The sequence below is a fragment of the Phyllostomus hastatus genome, unplaced genomic scaffold, assembly GCF_019186645.2.
Source record: "Phyllostomus hastatus isolate PE091 unplaced genomic scaffold, TTU_PhHast_1.1 phas_contig_150, whole genome shotgun sequence".
Lineage (NCBI taxonomy): Eukaryota > Metazoa > Chordata > Mammalia > Chiroptera > Phyllostomidae > Phyllostomus > Phyllostomus hastatus.
Genome location: NW_025333611.1, coordinates 39,388,176 through 39,405,027, shown reverse-complemented (window position 1 = coordinate 39,405,027; position 16,852 = coordinate 39,388,176). Strand labels below are relative to the sequence as shown.

At 42.9% G+C, this 16,852-nt stretch overlaps 1 protein-coding gene across 7 annotated transcripts in view; it reads left to right on the top strand.

Moving 5' to 3' along the window:
* The first annotated feature begins 1,145 nt into the window (after nt 1-1,145).
* The window catches only part of CNOT6 (CCR4-NOT transcription complex subunit 6), a 56,564-nt gene continuing 40,857 nt past the window's right edge, over nt 1,146-16,852 (top strand). For 4 of the 7 annotated variants that reach the window (XM_045820309.1, XM_045820301.1, XM_045820292.1 and 1 more), the window contains exon 1: nt 1,146-1,520. Coding sequence is in view for 2 of the 7 variants with exons in the window: in XM_045820301.1 (XP_045676257.1) it covers nt 1,440-1,520 (81 nt within the window). In the remaining 5 variants the exon portion in view is untranslated. The remainder of the gene's footprint in view (nt 1,521-16,852) is intronic. The other 3 variants (XM_045820338.1, XM_045820333.1, XM_045820327.1) reach the window with 2 other exon arrangements.

Genomic DNA, 16,852 nt, shown 5'->3' with positions numbered 1-16,852 from the left:
ATCCCTGCTGGGCTTCCATGCTGCCCTCCTGTGGCACTGGAGGATTGGGCTGTCTTGATTTTTTGGCAAATGGCAGGCAATGACCATGTTAGGGCCACACTGGGGAGAAACGAGCAGTGAACACAAGGGGCTTTTGTCCTTCAATCTTTTCCTTGTCCTTTCAGCCCTCCCTTGCTGTAGAAGCCACCCATATCCCGAGTACTCTCCCCCGACAGCCTTCCACCAAGGGCTGTCTCACTTTATCGGTGTTGTTAATAACGGGAACCGGCTCATTCTCATTTCTTCAGGGTGGACACTTCAGGGAGGAGCCCCACCTGGTTTGCCATTCGGGTGAGCAGACAGATGCTACTTCTTTTCCTTCAGGCTGTGCTTGTGCTCTGGTATGTCAAATGGGCTTCAAGTCTGCCGGATGTTTCTCTTGCCTTTGACTGTGTGAGCTTGCTCAGGGTAGGGTAGGGTAGGGCTTGATGCACCTCCCAGCCCAGGCCCCAGTACACCAAGGTGCTCACACCATCGGCAGCCAGCCCTTCCTCTGCGCACCTTCAGTCACCACCTGAATAGGACACTGGATGGCACTCTGACTCGGATCCCACCACCAGAACTGTCCCTCAATTTACCGGACTGAATGACTATTAATGGACCGAAACGGGCCATTAAGTAATTTTTTCTGCATATGTCAGGCAGGAAGAATCAAGCAACTGTTGACAACTGAATAATGTCTGGCCTTTAAGGCAAATTAAGATATTGGCTAAGGTCAAAACTCAGAGCTTGTCCGTGTTTCCACATGATTGACAGGCAAAACTAAGGGTATGAAGACCAAGGAAAAACAAGGAAGAGAGAAGACAAAAGTGAACAGCTCAAGACAAACAAAACAGAGCAGGGCGCAAAAACAGAGGAATATAGAGAAGCGGAGAAAAGAAAACACTAGCAGCACCGGAGCCAGAAGAGCGGGAAGCGGAGCGGAGGGCGGGCCCGCGCGCGCCGGGCCGGCTCACTACCCCAGCGCGGGGGTGAGGGGGCGGGGCTTAGGGGACGCGGCGTGCGAGGAGAGACCCCCTCGGCGCCGAGTGGTCGCGCCCAGCGGCGGCGACCAATAGGCGGCCGGGATGTTGGAAGGGTGGAGGCGGGGGGGGTACTTGCTGGCTGGGGGAGGGCGGCCGCCGCCATGATGCTTGTTTGCTTTCAATGAAAGCGAGGGGGGCGCGAAGGAGGAGGCGGCGGCGTCGGTGGCGGCGGCGTCGGCGGCGGGGAGGCGAAGGCAGCGGAGGGCGCTGCGAGGGGGGCGAGGCCGACTGTGGAGAAAGCGGGAGGGCGTAGCGGCGGCCCGCCGGGGCTGCTGAGGCGGGCGACTGAGGAGGTGGCGCTTGGAGGGGGAACAAAGAGCGGCGGCTGAGGCGACGCGGAGCGGCGGTGGCGCTGCAGCAGCGGGCGAGACTGGTATGGTGGTTCCACAGGTCAGACCCCGCTGCACTCACTGGGAGGAGGCGGCAGCGGCGGAGGCGGGCGGCGCACCCCGAGAGGTGAGCGAGCCGGCCCGAGGCCTGCCGGGTTGCTCTCGCACTGGCCGCTCTCGGGCCCCGCTCGGCCGTGTCCTCGTCGCGCGCGCGGCCGGGACGACTCGCGCTTGGCGGGCGGCGGGCCGAGCCGGCGGCTGTTGGGGGGGCCCCTCGACGTGCCGCGGTCGCCATCCCGCCGGGGGCCGGGGGGTGCGCCGGGGGCGGGTTGGGGGGCGCCCTGGCTCTCGGACCCGGCGCGGGTCGAGCGGCCGAGGCGAGTCGGTGTCCGGGCCTCGCGTCCGGGATGGGGGCTACTTGGAGGAGTGGCTGTGTGTGTGTGCGGACTGCGGAGTGTGGGACTCAGTAGTTACGGCGGAGTGGGAAACCCTCTGTTGCACCCCCTCCCCCCGAATGCTTAAAATTCAGTTTAACGCCGATTTGGTGGGGGGGCGGGGTTGGCATGGCTAACGAAGTACTTAGAAGTACGCCGAGGAAAGTGGTGTTGCTACGGCCTCGCTGGGCGGCCTGATGGCCTAAAGCGGTTTTCTCCGGTTACCGAGTTACAGGTGTTTTTTACTGAAAGCCAGTCGTTTTCTCCGGAGACGTCTTCCCCGGCCCCTGTCCCCCGCCGGCCGACTCCGGGCGTCTCTCGTACCGCCCGCCTGGCCGCGGCCGGGCGCGGAGGTGGCGTTGTTTCAATAAACTGCTCGAGTTTGAGTTTCCATGGTTACGTGCCTGCCAGGTGGTTAGTCCTGTTAGTCTTCGTGCGAGGCGTCTTGCTTTTTCCCGGGAGTTGAGTTTTGGAGAGGCTGGGGTTGAACACGAGTGGATGAAGGGCAGGGCGGCCTGCGAGGGCGCGTCGTGAGTTTCCCGAGCCGCGAACTAGCGTTCGCGCTGCGCACAGTACTGAGGGCCGTGGGCGCGGGTGAGGCCGCTAGTCGGGAGACTTGGAAGAATTTTTTTGTTTGTTTTTGTAATTGCTGTCAGCAGTTAGTCACAGTCTTTAGAATGTATGACTTGGAGTAAAAGTTGCTGACTATTTTTTGACCAGTGACCTAGTCCAGTGAACTTGCTCTAAACAAAACGTTTGAATAGCTGCCGACGAGGAAGCGGAGGCCTGGAAAGGTTGAAAGGACTCGCCCAGACATGCAGCAGCCAGGGGGGCGGGGCCGGGTGTACCGGGACCTGAGAGCCCCCTAGAGTGCGGTGTGGTTGTTGGGGTGACAGTTCTGGGGAGGGGGGCAGAGGGTGACTGACTGACTGATTGGTTGATTGGATAGAGGAAGGGAGAGAGAGGAACATCGGCTGTCCCACTATCGATGCATTTATCGTTGCCTCTTGTGCCCCGAAAGGGCGGGTCGGGTGGCGCTCCGGGCAGCGGAGGCGCCGGGCCAGGCAGAGGGCGTTGCAGTTATTTGAGGTGGTTGGCTCCGGTCACATGTCAGCAGACAACGAGACACCTAGTGAAGTCGCTAAAAACAAGGTTGTGACAAAAGACAGTTTTTCTTACGAGATTCAGAAGAGTCACTGTGGGAGTCCGTCTTCGCACAGTTTCAAGAGTGTCTAGATACGTGGGAATGGAGATGGCGAAGCTCGTCTGAAGGCATATTCGATTTGTAGGTGTTTCTGGGTTTCTGGAATCTTAGTGGCAAAGTAAGGTTATTGGGATATTTCAGACTGTTTCCTTTTGAATAGATGTTTACAGAAGGCATTTACAGAACTTGGTCCTGACCAGAAATAAAGGCATTGTAAGAATCTAACTGCTATGATTGTGGCTTATAGATGCGCATTTTGGTTAATGCTTAGGTATCTTGCTATGCCCAAATTAGCCGCCTTACATATTTTTAAAGATTTTGTTTTTTAGAGAGATGGAAGGGAAGGAGAAAGGAGAAAAATAGCAATGCGTGGTTGCCTCTCATGCACCCCCCTAATGGGGACTTGACCTGCAACCCAGGCATGTGTCCTGACTGGGAATGGAACCAGCTACCCTTTGGTTCACAGGACAGCACTCAGTCCACTGAGCCACACCAGGCAGGGCACTTATATTTGAAGCATAAACCTTTCTCGGGGGTGCAACAGAGGGAGGGTGCATGTAGGGCACACTGGACTAAAGGGACAACAAGGCGGCGTGAGGCTGAGGGGAGTGAGGAGACCAGTGTCTTCATTCAGCACACTTGCAACTCTCCCGTGTTTGAGCACACCGGTGCGGAGATTCTGCTTTTAAAATGTTTATCACTTTGGGAAAGTCCAAATAGGTTCAGCTAAGAATGTATTTTAGTGGAGAAAAGACTTGGATTTGTGGATATGTAATGCTGTTATTTACACTTTTGCGATTGGAACTTAATGTTTGGGAAAAGTTCCAATTTTAATTGTCAAATCCTTAGCTTCCACGAAATCTTTTACTGATGTAGTTTTATTTAACCTGCCACTCACTTTAGGAAGGTAGCCATTTTACGACAAAGTGTGATTAATAAAATACTGTGTGGAATTTAAAAATGCTGTATAAATTAAACTGTAAAACTTAGTGTATGCATAGCCTGTGTGCATTAGAGTACAATTGAATGCACTGTATTTTATTATTTTAACTGGTAATTAAAGAGGAGAAGGTTATTTGCATCCAAGATGGGGACTCATTGAGGCTCCCTTAACTTTACTACTCTCTGGGCTTTACCTCTTCCTAAATATTCCTTTATATCTTCTCGATTAGTTACATATGAGGGAATAGTGTATGTGGGGTTAATACTCAGGTTTCTGCCTTGTAGTTTATAGGCTTAGGTGTGCAAAATTCTCTAGAAGAAGAATGAATGATTAAACCTGTGGAAGGTGTGCAAGCAGTTTATGGAAAGTAACACAGAGGAGGTGTTTGTCGAACTGGGGGGAGCTCATTTCAAACAAAACGGTGGGTGTGCTGGAGTAAGGCTAGTTGATGGTGAGATGTTACTAGAGTGTGGAGAGTGACTGGAGATGAACCTGTGAAGGTGTCTCCACTTTAGGTTTTGAAGGACTTTGCTTGGTAAGCTAAGAGTGAGGTTTATATCTTTATCCTGTAGCACAGGAGGGAGCCAAAATGTTTTTAGTAGGGGAATAAGATGATTTAGAGATCACTTTGGCATTACTGTGGAGGATTGTGTGGAAACCCTACATATAAAAAAGTCACATGGAGTTCATGACTCTGAATGTATTGTAACTCGGATATAGTGTGTTGTGGTACCTTTTACAGTAGGCTTGAGGGCTCTGCCCAATTGCTCTATAATACAGAGTAATGAGAAATGAAAATGCCAGGATGTTTTGGAAGAAGTTAAAAGCAATCAAAACAGTGAAACCCATAGAATGGTACACATGAAAGTTCAGGTGTTGAGAGCTTGTCTTCCGAGTTAGGCTTAGGCAAGCTGTAGACCTTACAGTGGAAAAATCAACCCTCTGCTCACCAGGAGTGAGAGCTACCAAGCCTAAGGTTCTCATTACCCCAATAGTCAGTTGGGATATGGGCTGCAAACATTTTGTGAAATTTGGAAGGGCGTGGGCTGGGAAAATTTTTCCCCAATAAATTACTGGAATTAGAATACTGAAACTTCCTTAAAGCCTAAGAATTCTATATAATCGAATCTGCTGTAAAGCAACATAGGTTCCTAAATATCATTATGGTATGAAAAATTGTGCAGAAAAACTACAGGTCTTATGGGGGAAAATGGGATCGGGGCCCAACACTCCCAATAACTTTGTCAGTGACTTGTTTTTAAAAAGGGAACCTGATAAAAATGGTAGCACAGTTTCACATGCTACATGGTTGAGCAGTATATAAATACTGCAGTAAATGTGGCACTTTCCCTTGAAAAAGACCTGGATTGCTTGTGGAAATGGTCATAAGAATGTTTGCTGCTTGTGAGTTATTGTGAACTGATAGAAGTTGACCTGAACTCAGGTGGAATGTTACATCAACAACAGATGTGGGTAAGCGCGTCTCATCACTCACACACACACACACACACACACACAGTGAACTGATCTACGTGGTTGGTGTGTGAGGTCTCTGTTTTGTGTGTGTGCAGCCCAATTTACTGGGTTGTTTTCTACCTTCGTCTAGTGATTTTCACAGACAAGTAATTGGGAAGTCTGTGTTAGGGGCAGATTTCCTAATCTATCAATCATGTTGGAACACATTCAAATTTTCAGAACAAGCAATATAGCAGACCTGATTATATTTGAACACAGCATTTTAAAATAGTACTGTAAAACTCAGTTCCAGAAATACTTGAACACTCACGTGTCAAGCATCATGTAGATTTGCTACCCTTATGGAGCTTATGGTCTTTGTCCCAGGTGGGTTAATAATGTTTATAGAGAGAAAGACAGATGAACCAATAAAGCCTTCATTAGGCTGTGTAGCAACAAGGAATATACAAAGTTGGGAACAAGCTAAGGAAAGAGCAACTAACTTCTGATTAGGATTCCTGAAGAAGTTGTCTCAGGCCTTTGAGCTGAGTTTTGAAGGGCGAATAGGTTTGTCAGGTGAGTAGGGCATTTCAGGTGAAAGGAACAGCATGTGCAAAGTCCTGTTATGTACAACTTCAGCTGTGAAACATAGGACACAAGGATATGGGATGGGGGGAGTGGGTCAGAAACAGTTTATAAATACTCAGGGTTTTTCTTAATGTGTTGGGGATCCCGTATGTATTTAATGGGGATCCATTTAGAGTTTAGATGGGTAGGGATGGGAAATTGTGTGTGTGACACTTTTTCTTTAGAAGAGACAGGAGAAGTGCGGAGGCTAGATGGAAGGGGACAAGATACTGGTCAGAGAATTCATTTTAGTCCCTGTGAGAGGTCAAGGCCATCAGCATAAAAGCTAGAAAAGCAAAAGATAGATATGAAAGATACCAGAATTAGGGGCAGATAAGCAGTGAGCTGATGGAATAGGAAGGAGATGATGGGATTCAGAAGTTCTTTAGCTTAGGGAACTATTCATGTAATTTCATTTGGGAAATAGTAGACCGAGGGCAGATTTGACGAGGAAAGTGGTATGGTTTGAGGTTTTGTTTTTTTTTTTTACTTTAATTTTGACGTATCTGTCAGATATTTACGTGGATATGTCTGATAGGTATCTGGACCAGGGGTGGTTGGGACTTGATACATTTGGCCATTGAATAGTTGGCATTGGGAGTTAGGAGATCATTCAGAGAGAGGGTGTGAACAAATGCTTTTCACATTTTGGGGGGAGGTAGGGTCCCCAATTGACAATCAGTTGAGAATTCTGGACCCTGCTGAAGAGAATGAATGTATGTACACAAACAGGTGCAAAACTTACTCATGGACCACATGTTAATATAAGAGAACTGAGGGAACCCTTAGGAATATGATGTAGTAAAAGGGTTTAAAGAGGTAGGGGAACAGGAGAGAGGACATTACAGAGAGATGCTAAGAGAGGTAGAGTTCTGAGCAGGGGGGAGTTGTCAGTGGTGACATATGGTGCCCAGTTTAGGGTAGGATGAGCTCTGAGAATGGATTGATAGGATTTGTCAGGTGAATATAAGCAGAGCAGATTTTTCTGGGACCAGAGAAGTAGAAGTCATGTTGTCATTTGGGCTGGGAGCAACTGGGAGGTTATATTTTGAAAAGTTTAAAGTGGAAGAGAAGGAAAAAAAGGTAATAGTTTACAGAGGAGCCAGGCATGAAAGAAGGTAGGCACCTATGTTAGTTGTCAGCCTTCTGTTTCCTTGAAGTCCTAAACTTAAATTTCTGATATGTATTATATGTATACTTCAAACTTTTCCCAGATATATTGGTTGAAATGATTGACTTCTTATTTGGTGGGATTAAACTTTGTGGGATTTTTGTTATTTTAGAAACAGTAAAGGGAATTCTTACTCATTGGAGGTGGAGATTATCTGGTGTAAAATCATATTAGAACTTTCAGTCTTCAGTTACTAGAAGAATAAAATTTGCTTTTCATATTCCCTGTGCTAGGTTTGTACTTGCACTGTGTGTAATAGCCCAAAAAGTTCAGTTAAATATTTGATGCACTTTAAAATGTAAAATAGTAGCAAAAAGGGCATCATTAGACATAGTAATTTTCTTTCAGAGTTATTTGTTACCAGTATATGCTCACAAAGTAAACCTGTGATCTAACAAAAGAAACATTAGCCAGTGGTCTTCGGATCTAGAAAGATCACTGGTACTTCTCCAGATACCTGAAGAAGTTGCATCTAGATTTATTTTTTTAAACTAGGCAGATTTTGTGTGGGGGATATTTCAAGTCCCTACTAAGTAAAGACCAAACAGAAATGAAGATTTATTAAAATAAAGTAAAGCCCTGGCTGGTGTGGCTCAGTGGATTGAGCATGGGCCTGTGAACCAAAGGGTCACTGGTTCGATTCCCAGTCAGGGCACATGCTTGGGTTGCAGGCCAGGTCCCCAGTGGGGGGCATGTGAGAGGCAACCACACATTGATGTTTCTTTTTCTCCTTCCCTTCCCCTCTCTCTAAAAATAAATATCTTAAAAAATACTTAAAAATAAAGTAAAAAAATATATTTGCACTTAGCTCCCTGGGGGGCAAATTTTTTTCTTCCCTAAGATTGTGTGTAGTTGTTTGTAGACACCACAGTATTGTAAAGCAGTATCTGATGAGGCTAACTGCCTTGTTTCAGACCAGTAACAATGTATTTTGATTTAAAATTGTTGTAAGTGAAACTATAGTTATTTGGGACACCTGAAGAGTTGTTATTTGGTTTCTAATTTTAGGGAAATTTACAGAAAGCCATTTAGGGGTTCTTAGTCATGGAAAGAAAATATGTGATAGGCACCGTGCGTTACATTATGTTCCCTCATTTAACCATCACACCAAAATTGTGAGGTGGGTATTTTATAAATGAGAAAGCTTTAGCCTTAAAGATGAAGGTGCGTGCTTGCAGAGCTGGGACTTTATATACAGCTGTTTGGCTCTAGTTTATGTGTTTTTCAGTCCTCACCCGAGAACATTTTTTCCATTGCTTTTAGAGAGAGGAAGGGGGGGACATCAATGTGAGAGAGAAACATCAACTAATTGCCTCTGGTAGGCTCCCTGACCAGGAATCAAACCTACAACCTAGGTATTTGCCTGACAGGTAATCAAACCTTCAACCTTTTGGTGTATGGGACAGTCCACCAGCTAGGGCTCTAGTTTGTGTCCTTAATGACATTGTACTGTGCTCCTCTTTCCTCCTGATACGCTGCCACGGTGCTGCACCTGGGAGTGGATCTTCAGTTCAGGTTTGGTGATGTGGGGAGGCCCAGTTGCTGCCACACGTGCAAAAGCACTTAATGTTAGCAGCTGATCATGTTGATGTAGTAGAGTTAATGGGCGGGATCTTTCTTAATACTTTTGATTCTCTTTTTGGTCATAGATCAAAAACCTCATGAGAGTTCATGTAAGAATACTATTTGCTGGTCAAAAATCCAGTTTTAAAGCATTTCACTATTGTAGGGAAAGGTAGTCACTTACACATCTGTTGTCAAAAAGCACTGTACAACAGAACTGCATTCAAACAACACATTTGCTTCAGATTTCTTTCTTACATCTTCCAACACATCCCTAAGAGGCTTTATGTCAGTATTGTAGTGTTCTTAAAGGCTTCTTGATTTTTTTATTTTGTAAGGTCATCATTTCATGAATAATTTTATTTCTTAGTTTTAGCAGGGGAAAAGGACTAGTGTGTAAAATGATTGTATGTGTGAATTAGAAGCTAGAATAAATGCTGACTCCCTCAAAAGGTCAAAATTCTCACCACATGTTTTTTGTTTTTTATCCTCACGCCAGGACTTTTTTTTTTTTTTTTTTAATTGCTTTGGGGATGGGGAAGGGGTGGGGGACAGAAACTGGTTGCATCCCTCCTGTACATACCCTGACTGGGGATTGAACACCCAACTTTTTGGTTTATGGGACAACGCTCCAACCAGCTGAGCCACACTGGCCAGGACTGCCTTGGTGAGGTGTTAGCACACAAATCATGATTAATTATAGTGTGCAGTCCAGCTTTCACTGATGAGTTGACAAATTCTGTCATAATGTTTTTTTGCTCTATACTTTGTATTTGACTTAAAATATAAAAATTAACATTTCTAAGGTAACAAACACTTCTATTTATTTTGAGTAGGAATTTATGGATGACCTGTGGTTATATTTGAATTAATTTATTGGGTTTAATGAAATTGCTAGTTTTGACCATTTTTGACCCTCCAAACTGGGATGGTTGCAGGACACCCTGTGCTTCCTTCGACTGCATTTCGTGACCACTTGTGTTATTGGGCACACGTGCAGGTAGCATTGCACTTTAACAGCAGTCCAGTAAGCTAGTCTGGCGGGGTGTTGTGGGTGCAGATGGATGGGCTATGTTGTGCTGTTACTGCGTCTCACTGACTACAACACCTGCTCTCTCAGCTCTCTGTCTGGAAGAATATTTTACCACAATCTAAAAATCTCTGTTTTCACAGAGGTCTTAGTTAAATCAGTTTGGTCTGAAATTTATTTTTGTACTACTTCAGGAAAGGATTTATGGAAATTGATATGAGATATTTTGGAGGCAGGTAATTTTTGGATGTCATAAATACACCCTTTTTAAGAAACCTTGAGTTCTTAGACATATTGCCAAAGTGTTATTTGCATTTTTCATTCTCATTCTCTTCATGGGTGGAGCTTCTCAGGGGCAAGCAAAATGTGTAGTGTCTGATCAGTTTGAATTCAGAGCAGATAAGCGAATCCATCTGTCTTCTAGTCTGTCATACATTAAAGAGATTTGCAAAAATGTAAGATGATGTCATTCTGTTCACAAAAATTTTACTTTGTTTTTGCAAATAGTGTTTAAAATGTTTATTAACATTTATATTTGCAGTTAAATAATTTAAAATTTTATAGTTCTAATTTCTACTGTGATAAATATTGATAGATATAACTCCCATAAATGAAAGCTCTTTGAGGTACTCAATTTTTAAGAATGTGTAAGGGTCCTGAGATCACAGAGATAAGATCGCCTGTCTTAGAGTATTAGGCAGATTTGGGAGAGTACAGGTGGAGAGTAGCTTGGAAAAAGAATGATACTTCTGAAAAGGAAACTAGAGGGCTTGTGGTCTCAGCAACATAAGATTTGGAGAGACTAAGATGAAGTGTTGGTTTTGTCAGGGACAGAATACTAGAGAGGTGTGTGAGGCAGTGATGTGTAATATGTAATAGATTATATAGCTTTGCAGCTGGATCATCCCAGGTTCAGATCCCAGCTCTGGTACTTAACCAAGTGTGTGTGACCTTGAGCAAGTTATTTAAACCTTAGGTCTCAGTCTCCTCAACTGAAATAAAATGAGGATAGAGTCTACCTCAGAGGGTTGCTCTGAGAATTAAATTGAGATAATCAGGTAAACTTGCATTGGGAGTGAAAGCACAGACTTTGGATTAGATTTGGTTAAAAGTCACAATTGTGGCCCTCGTATATCTGACCTCAGGCAAGTTGCCTCCCTTTCTTTATGTAAGGAGAATAATACTGAGTTGGCCAAGTTCACTCACTTTTACATAAGCATAAAGGGCACATTTTTCATTTTTACCAATAACTTTATTGAACAACATATTCACCATTTTCTTCCGCTGCCTCCTGCCATCTTTCAGTCAACTTCATAATTCCACCTCCCTAAAAGTTTTTATCTTTTTGAGCAAAGAACTGTTCTAGGTGCCTTTTGCAGTGTTCCCAGGAATTGAAATTTTGTCCATTAAGAGAATTTTGTAAAGACCAAAATCAATGGAAATCTGAAGGTGCACTGTCTGCTGAATATGGCAGGTGAATCATAATTTCCCAGCCAAGCTGTCACAATTTTTGCCTAGTCATAAAAGACACATGCTGTCTTGCATTATTATCCTGATGGAAGGTTATGTATTTTCTGTTAACTAATTCTGCATGCTTTTCATCGAGTGCTGCTTTCAGTTGGTCTAATTGGGAGCAGGACTTGTTGAAATTAATCATTTGGTTTTCCAGAAGGAGCTCATCATAAAGGAGTCCCTTCAAATCCCATCGTATACACAACATCACCTTCTTTGGATGAAGAACCAGCTTTTGATGTGATTGGAGGTGGTTCCGTTTCACTTGCCCCACCATCTCTTCCTTCCACATTATTGTAAAGTACACCACTTTTCATCGCCCATCACAATTTTTTAAAAAAAGGGAATGTTTTTGTTATATTTGAGTAGAAAGCTGCATGTAGAAATACAGTTAAGATTTTTCTTGCTTATGTAGAACCCAAATATCAAAGCAATTAGCATAACCAAGATGGTGCAAATGATTTTCAACACTCACTTGATTATTTTGACTCTGTCCTGGGTGTTAGAATATTGGTTGTTCTCAGTGTTTCGATTTGATTGCTATCAACTTCAACTGGCCTACCCAACCGTGGTGTGTATTTCAGTGAGAAATCTCCAGTATGAAACCTCACAAACCACCTTTGACATATTTGATTAGTCAGCACCTTCTCCGTACACTGCACAAATTTGTTTTTTTTTGCATTTCAGTTGCATTTTTGCCTTGAAATAATAAAGCATAATATGCTGAAAATATTGTTTATTTTCTTCCATCTTCAATATTAAAATAGCTACACAAAATTCACCAATTTTGATTTTTTTTAAATGCATGCTGATATGACAGCTGTCATAATACAATCTAACAAAATTGTTTCGAATGAAGTTCAAGACAACTAAGTGCTACTAAGATCCTCCTTACAGAAAGAAACAAACCTTTTGGCCAACCCAATAGAAATTACTTGCTGGAGTCCAGAGAATTAAAATGAGATAATGCGTATGAAGGGCCTGATAGGCCTGCCAGGTGGTGAGTGCTGAAAAGTTAGCTTGTGCCTAGGGCAGAGTGGGGCAGACAGACACCCAACATAGTTTTGCCATTATCCTCATCTGAGGTTTGCTCTTGTTCTGTCATAGCATGTCACTAAGATTACTTTTTATACAGTTTAACCTTTAGGGCTGTCCCCTTGTTTCTTATCCCAGGCTATCCTAGAACCAAGATTCTCTGTCTTTGGTCACTGAGATCTTTCTTTCTGGTTTCACTAGATTTTGCTTTCAAGAATATAAGCCTAGATATTAGTTTTTATTTCTGGTAAGCTAGGCACTGCTTAAGCACACTTGTCTCTTGCAAAATGTTTCCTCCTTTGTTTTTTTCCTATCACAGTCTCTCCCCTTGAATTATTATAAGTGTTCATCAAGTATTTAATATTTGCCAGGCTCTGAAGACATAAAAGTATTTAAAATATGAGTAAATGCAAGATGCCTGTATTAGAGGATCAGTAAGTGAGACATGAGGAAAAAATTGCGGTGTGATTAAAAAATAGAACTGTAGAAATTATCCTCAAGATTCAGAACAACTCAAAGCAGGGAATAATAATCTGTGTTTGGGAGGGATAAAGAAGAAAAGGGCCTTTTTAAAGCTGGTTACTTGAGTTGCCACTTGAAGGATGATTAGTCACTAAAGTTTTTGGGGGGAGGGACAGAGAAGGCAGAAGCAATAGCATATGCTAAGGCGTGGTGGTTTGTTAGAGGTAACTGGGAGCTGGAGAGACCCAGTGATGAGACTGGAGAGTCACACAAGGACCTGGTTAGGGGTACACTTGGTTTTGTAAACATGTCTGGGTTTAGTTAGTTCAACACATATTTGAACCTCTTTTGCGTCAGATGCTTCATTAGAGTCCAAGGATACAAAAATGAAGGAGATGTTGGTTTAGAACCATGAGGTAAGTACCTGTGTTTTTAGCAGATCATTTTGGACAGGATCTAGGATGCATTAAAGTGGGAGAGTAGGAGAAAGAAGGTTTTGAGACTGGTGGAGTAGCTCAGGTAGGAGTCTGGGAAAGTAGGGCAAAGTGGATACAAGGTTGAGGAGGTAAAATGGGCCAGAACTAGAGACTGGATGTGAAGGCTTTGGTTAGCTGGGAAAGAGTCAAGGATAATGCTCATATTTCTGGTTTGGAAAACTGGGTGGTGATTATAGGAGGAGGGGCAGGTTTGAAAAGCAAGATGACAGTTTCACTTTTAAGTAAGATCTAACTGATAATCTTTTTTCTTTCACTAGCTGTTTATTCTACCCGTCTGGTGCAGTTCAAGTACCTTGATTTGAGAGAGATCATGAGTTGTGAGGTACCTGCCATAGTGTCATTGGCTGTTTATAATAGTAGCCTTGAAGTCCAGAAATCCACAGTTAGGATTTAAGTTTTGCTTTTTAGATGAGTAGTCATCTTTTGGAGAGGTTTTAATACTTGTTTGTTTTGCCACAATGGTACTAATGATAGACATTTTGCCACTAAGAGCAGCTCCGGAATGAGGTTTATCATCCATGTAAACATTTGATTGTGGTGGAAAGCTGGGTAGAAAGGAGAAAACAAGTGTGATGACACGGAATAAGGATGATTTGGGTTTAAGTGAGATGTAGAAGTACCTTAACTGTATTGAGGTTGTAAGAAAGACTTAGGAACTGAAGTCCAGGGGAGCCATCTGTTTTTATTTACAGTGGAGTGTTACATCATATTTTTCATTTGTAGAATTCAGGTAATACACTTGGCAAAACAGAACATAAATATACCATCTCAGCCATAATTAGTATAAATTTAAAATTCCAGGCTCTGGCTGGGTAGATCAGTTGGTTAGAGTATCATTCGGATACTAAGGTTCAATCCTCAGTCAGGGTACATACAGGTATCAACCAATGAATGCATAGATAAGTGGAACAACATTCTCTCTCTCTTCCCCACTTCCCTCCCCCGCTTTGTCCCACCCCACTCATAGTTCCTTTATCTCGTTCTAAAAATATCAATAAAAAAATCCGAACATTATAGCTTTTTAAAGAAATTACCAAATTATTATGGTTATATGACATTTCAAATGTCTTCATGTCTTGGTAGCAATGCATTTGTTACACAAAATCTCTTAGTGTACCTGTGACTAAATGTCATTTGGGTTGTATTCAGAGAGGGAGTAATTTTTTTTTTCATTTGTGGTATTAGAATTTTGTGGCATTAGAGTAGTGGCTTGGTGTTTTTGTAATAATGGGAAATAGGTTATTTTTAATAAGTGTTTAGAATTTGATTTCTTTGGATATTTTCTGTTTTAAAATAATCACCATTTTCCTACTACCCTTTTCATCAAAAGCATGATGCAGAACTAATCTGTTTTGAAATTTGTAGACTTTTTCATTGACTTATCAGTGTGTCTTTACGTAAGATATGAAATAAAGGGCTGTAATAAACTTGGTGTCAGATTACTAGAAACGTGAATTATGTGGTATTTTTTGGTCCTCAGCTGTGGATTTTAGATTGGTCTTTGAAGGACATGGAATGAATGATTATCTTGTCTGGTCTTACTTTATGAAAAGCAACCCTGGTTCTAGTGCTATCAGAAACAGTTTGTGAGCAGTTTATGTATGACCCACTGTGGAGGCCTTGGCGGGGTGCTTGGGAGGGGATAGTACTGGCTTAGCTTTGAAGTGTGGGTAGAATTTCTGTGTGAGAATGGCATGGAGACAGGGAAACATGGAACATATTTGAAGGGTGGCAGTTTATCTGCCAGTTCCATCAAAAGGTAGAGAAAGAAAAGTATTCGCCCTGACTGGTGTGTGGTGTAGTGGATTGAGTGTGGGCCTGTGAACCAAAGGATCACTGGTTCAATTCCCAGTCAGGGCACATGCCTGGGTTGTGGGCCAGGTCCCCAGTAGGGGGTGCACTAGAGGCAACCACACACTGATGTTTCTCTCCCTCTCTGTCTCCCTCCCTTCCCCTCTGTCTAAAAATAAAATAAAATCTTTTTTTTAAAAGTACTGGACAAAAGTCTAGAAAGGCAGACTTTTGAATTCTAAACTAAAAAGTTGAATTTGTTTTCTAAGCAGTAGTAAGTCGGGTGGGGGAGAGAGGATGTCATAGAATTGTAGTTTTAAAGCTGGTGTAGGACCAGAAGTAATTCAGATAAGCTTTTCAATTCTTTTTTCTGAAGTCTGCTCTCAACAAAATGTTTTTTTTTTCTTTTCTGAATTTTGCAGAGTAATTAGAACTTGGCTTTTTGAAGAATAATTTGAGAGTGGTATGTAGGTTAGTTGTATGTAATCTTAAAGCACAGACACCAATTATTAAAGGCAGTTGTAATAGTTGAAAAAATGGGAACTGAAGTCCTAAATTAGCCCTAGCCAGCGTGGCTTAGTTGGTTGGAGTGCTGTCCCATAACCAGGTTCAATTTCTGGTCAGGGCACGTCTAGGTTGCAGGTTTGATCCCTAGTCCGGATGCATACTATCTCCAGGTCCAGTGCACCCATGGGAGACACCAGGTCTACCATATCCGGTCTGGGCACCTGTGGAAGACAACAGATTGGTGCTTATCTCTGGCTTCATGTTTCTCTCTCTCCCTTCTTCTCTCTCTAAAAGTAATGAAAAAATGTCCTTGGCTGAGGATTTAAGAAAATTAAAACATGAAAGTCCTAAATTAGAATGATGTCTACTAAAATAAGAAAGAGTTGGTAGTGGGATTAGTGTAGTTGGTTGTGAGATCTTTTTTCTTTGCTTCATTAGTAGATTGAAATCCAGGATCATGAATTTCTTACTCTTTATTCCTAGCACATTGGCAGAGTGCTTGGCACATAGAAGGTGCTTAGTAAAAATTTGTTGAATTAATCATTCTATAAAGAAAATTACCTTAAAAGGTTCAGGTGGATTGAATTGCTTTTGAATTTTTCTTGCTCATTCTTCTATAGAAACCTGATTCTGGGTCATGAAAAAAAGAATGTTTAGATCAGTTCATCAGTGTGATGTGCTAGGCCTTACATAGGACCCCAGGAGATATGAACTGCTTGGGAAATAGATGCTCTAGTGAATAAATGTATGGCGTGCAGAGGAGAGAATAGTTAGTATGCATGGTGCCTTTGTTGAGAAGGGTTTATAGGGCTCTCAGTGTGACCTGAGTGGCCTTGCAGGGTGAGTAGGAGTTGAGAGCAAAGATTGTTTTTGCTGAAGGGATTAGCATGTATTGAAAGGCTGTGTCTTAGAAGTAGGCTTGCTCTAATTAACTTAGGACTTCATAGGGTGCTATGTGAGTGGCTGTAGTTGAATGAGAAAATTGTTGTCTAAGTCCAGATTGTAAAGGACTTTGAAGTTTGGACATTAGATAGGTGGACAGGAAGGGCCACTGTAGGTTATTAAATAGGAAAGGACATGAGCATCTGTCAGGAAGATAGATGTAGAGGAAGTTGTTTTATATTTGAAGCTGAGCCATGAGGAGGGTCTAAATTAACTTAAAGTAGCTTTAAAAATGGAGAAAATGGGTTAAAAGTCCTGAAGGTGTAAAAAGTCAGTCAGATTTAGT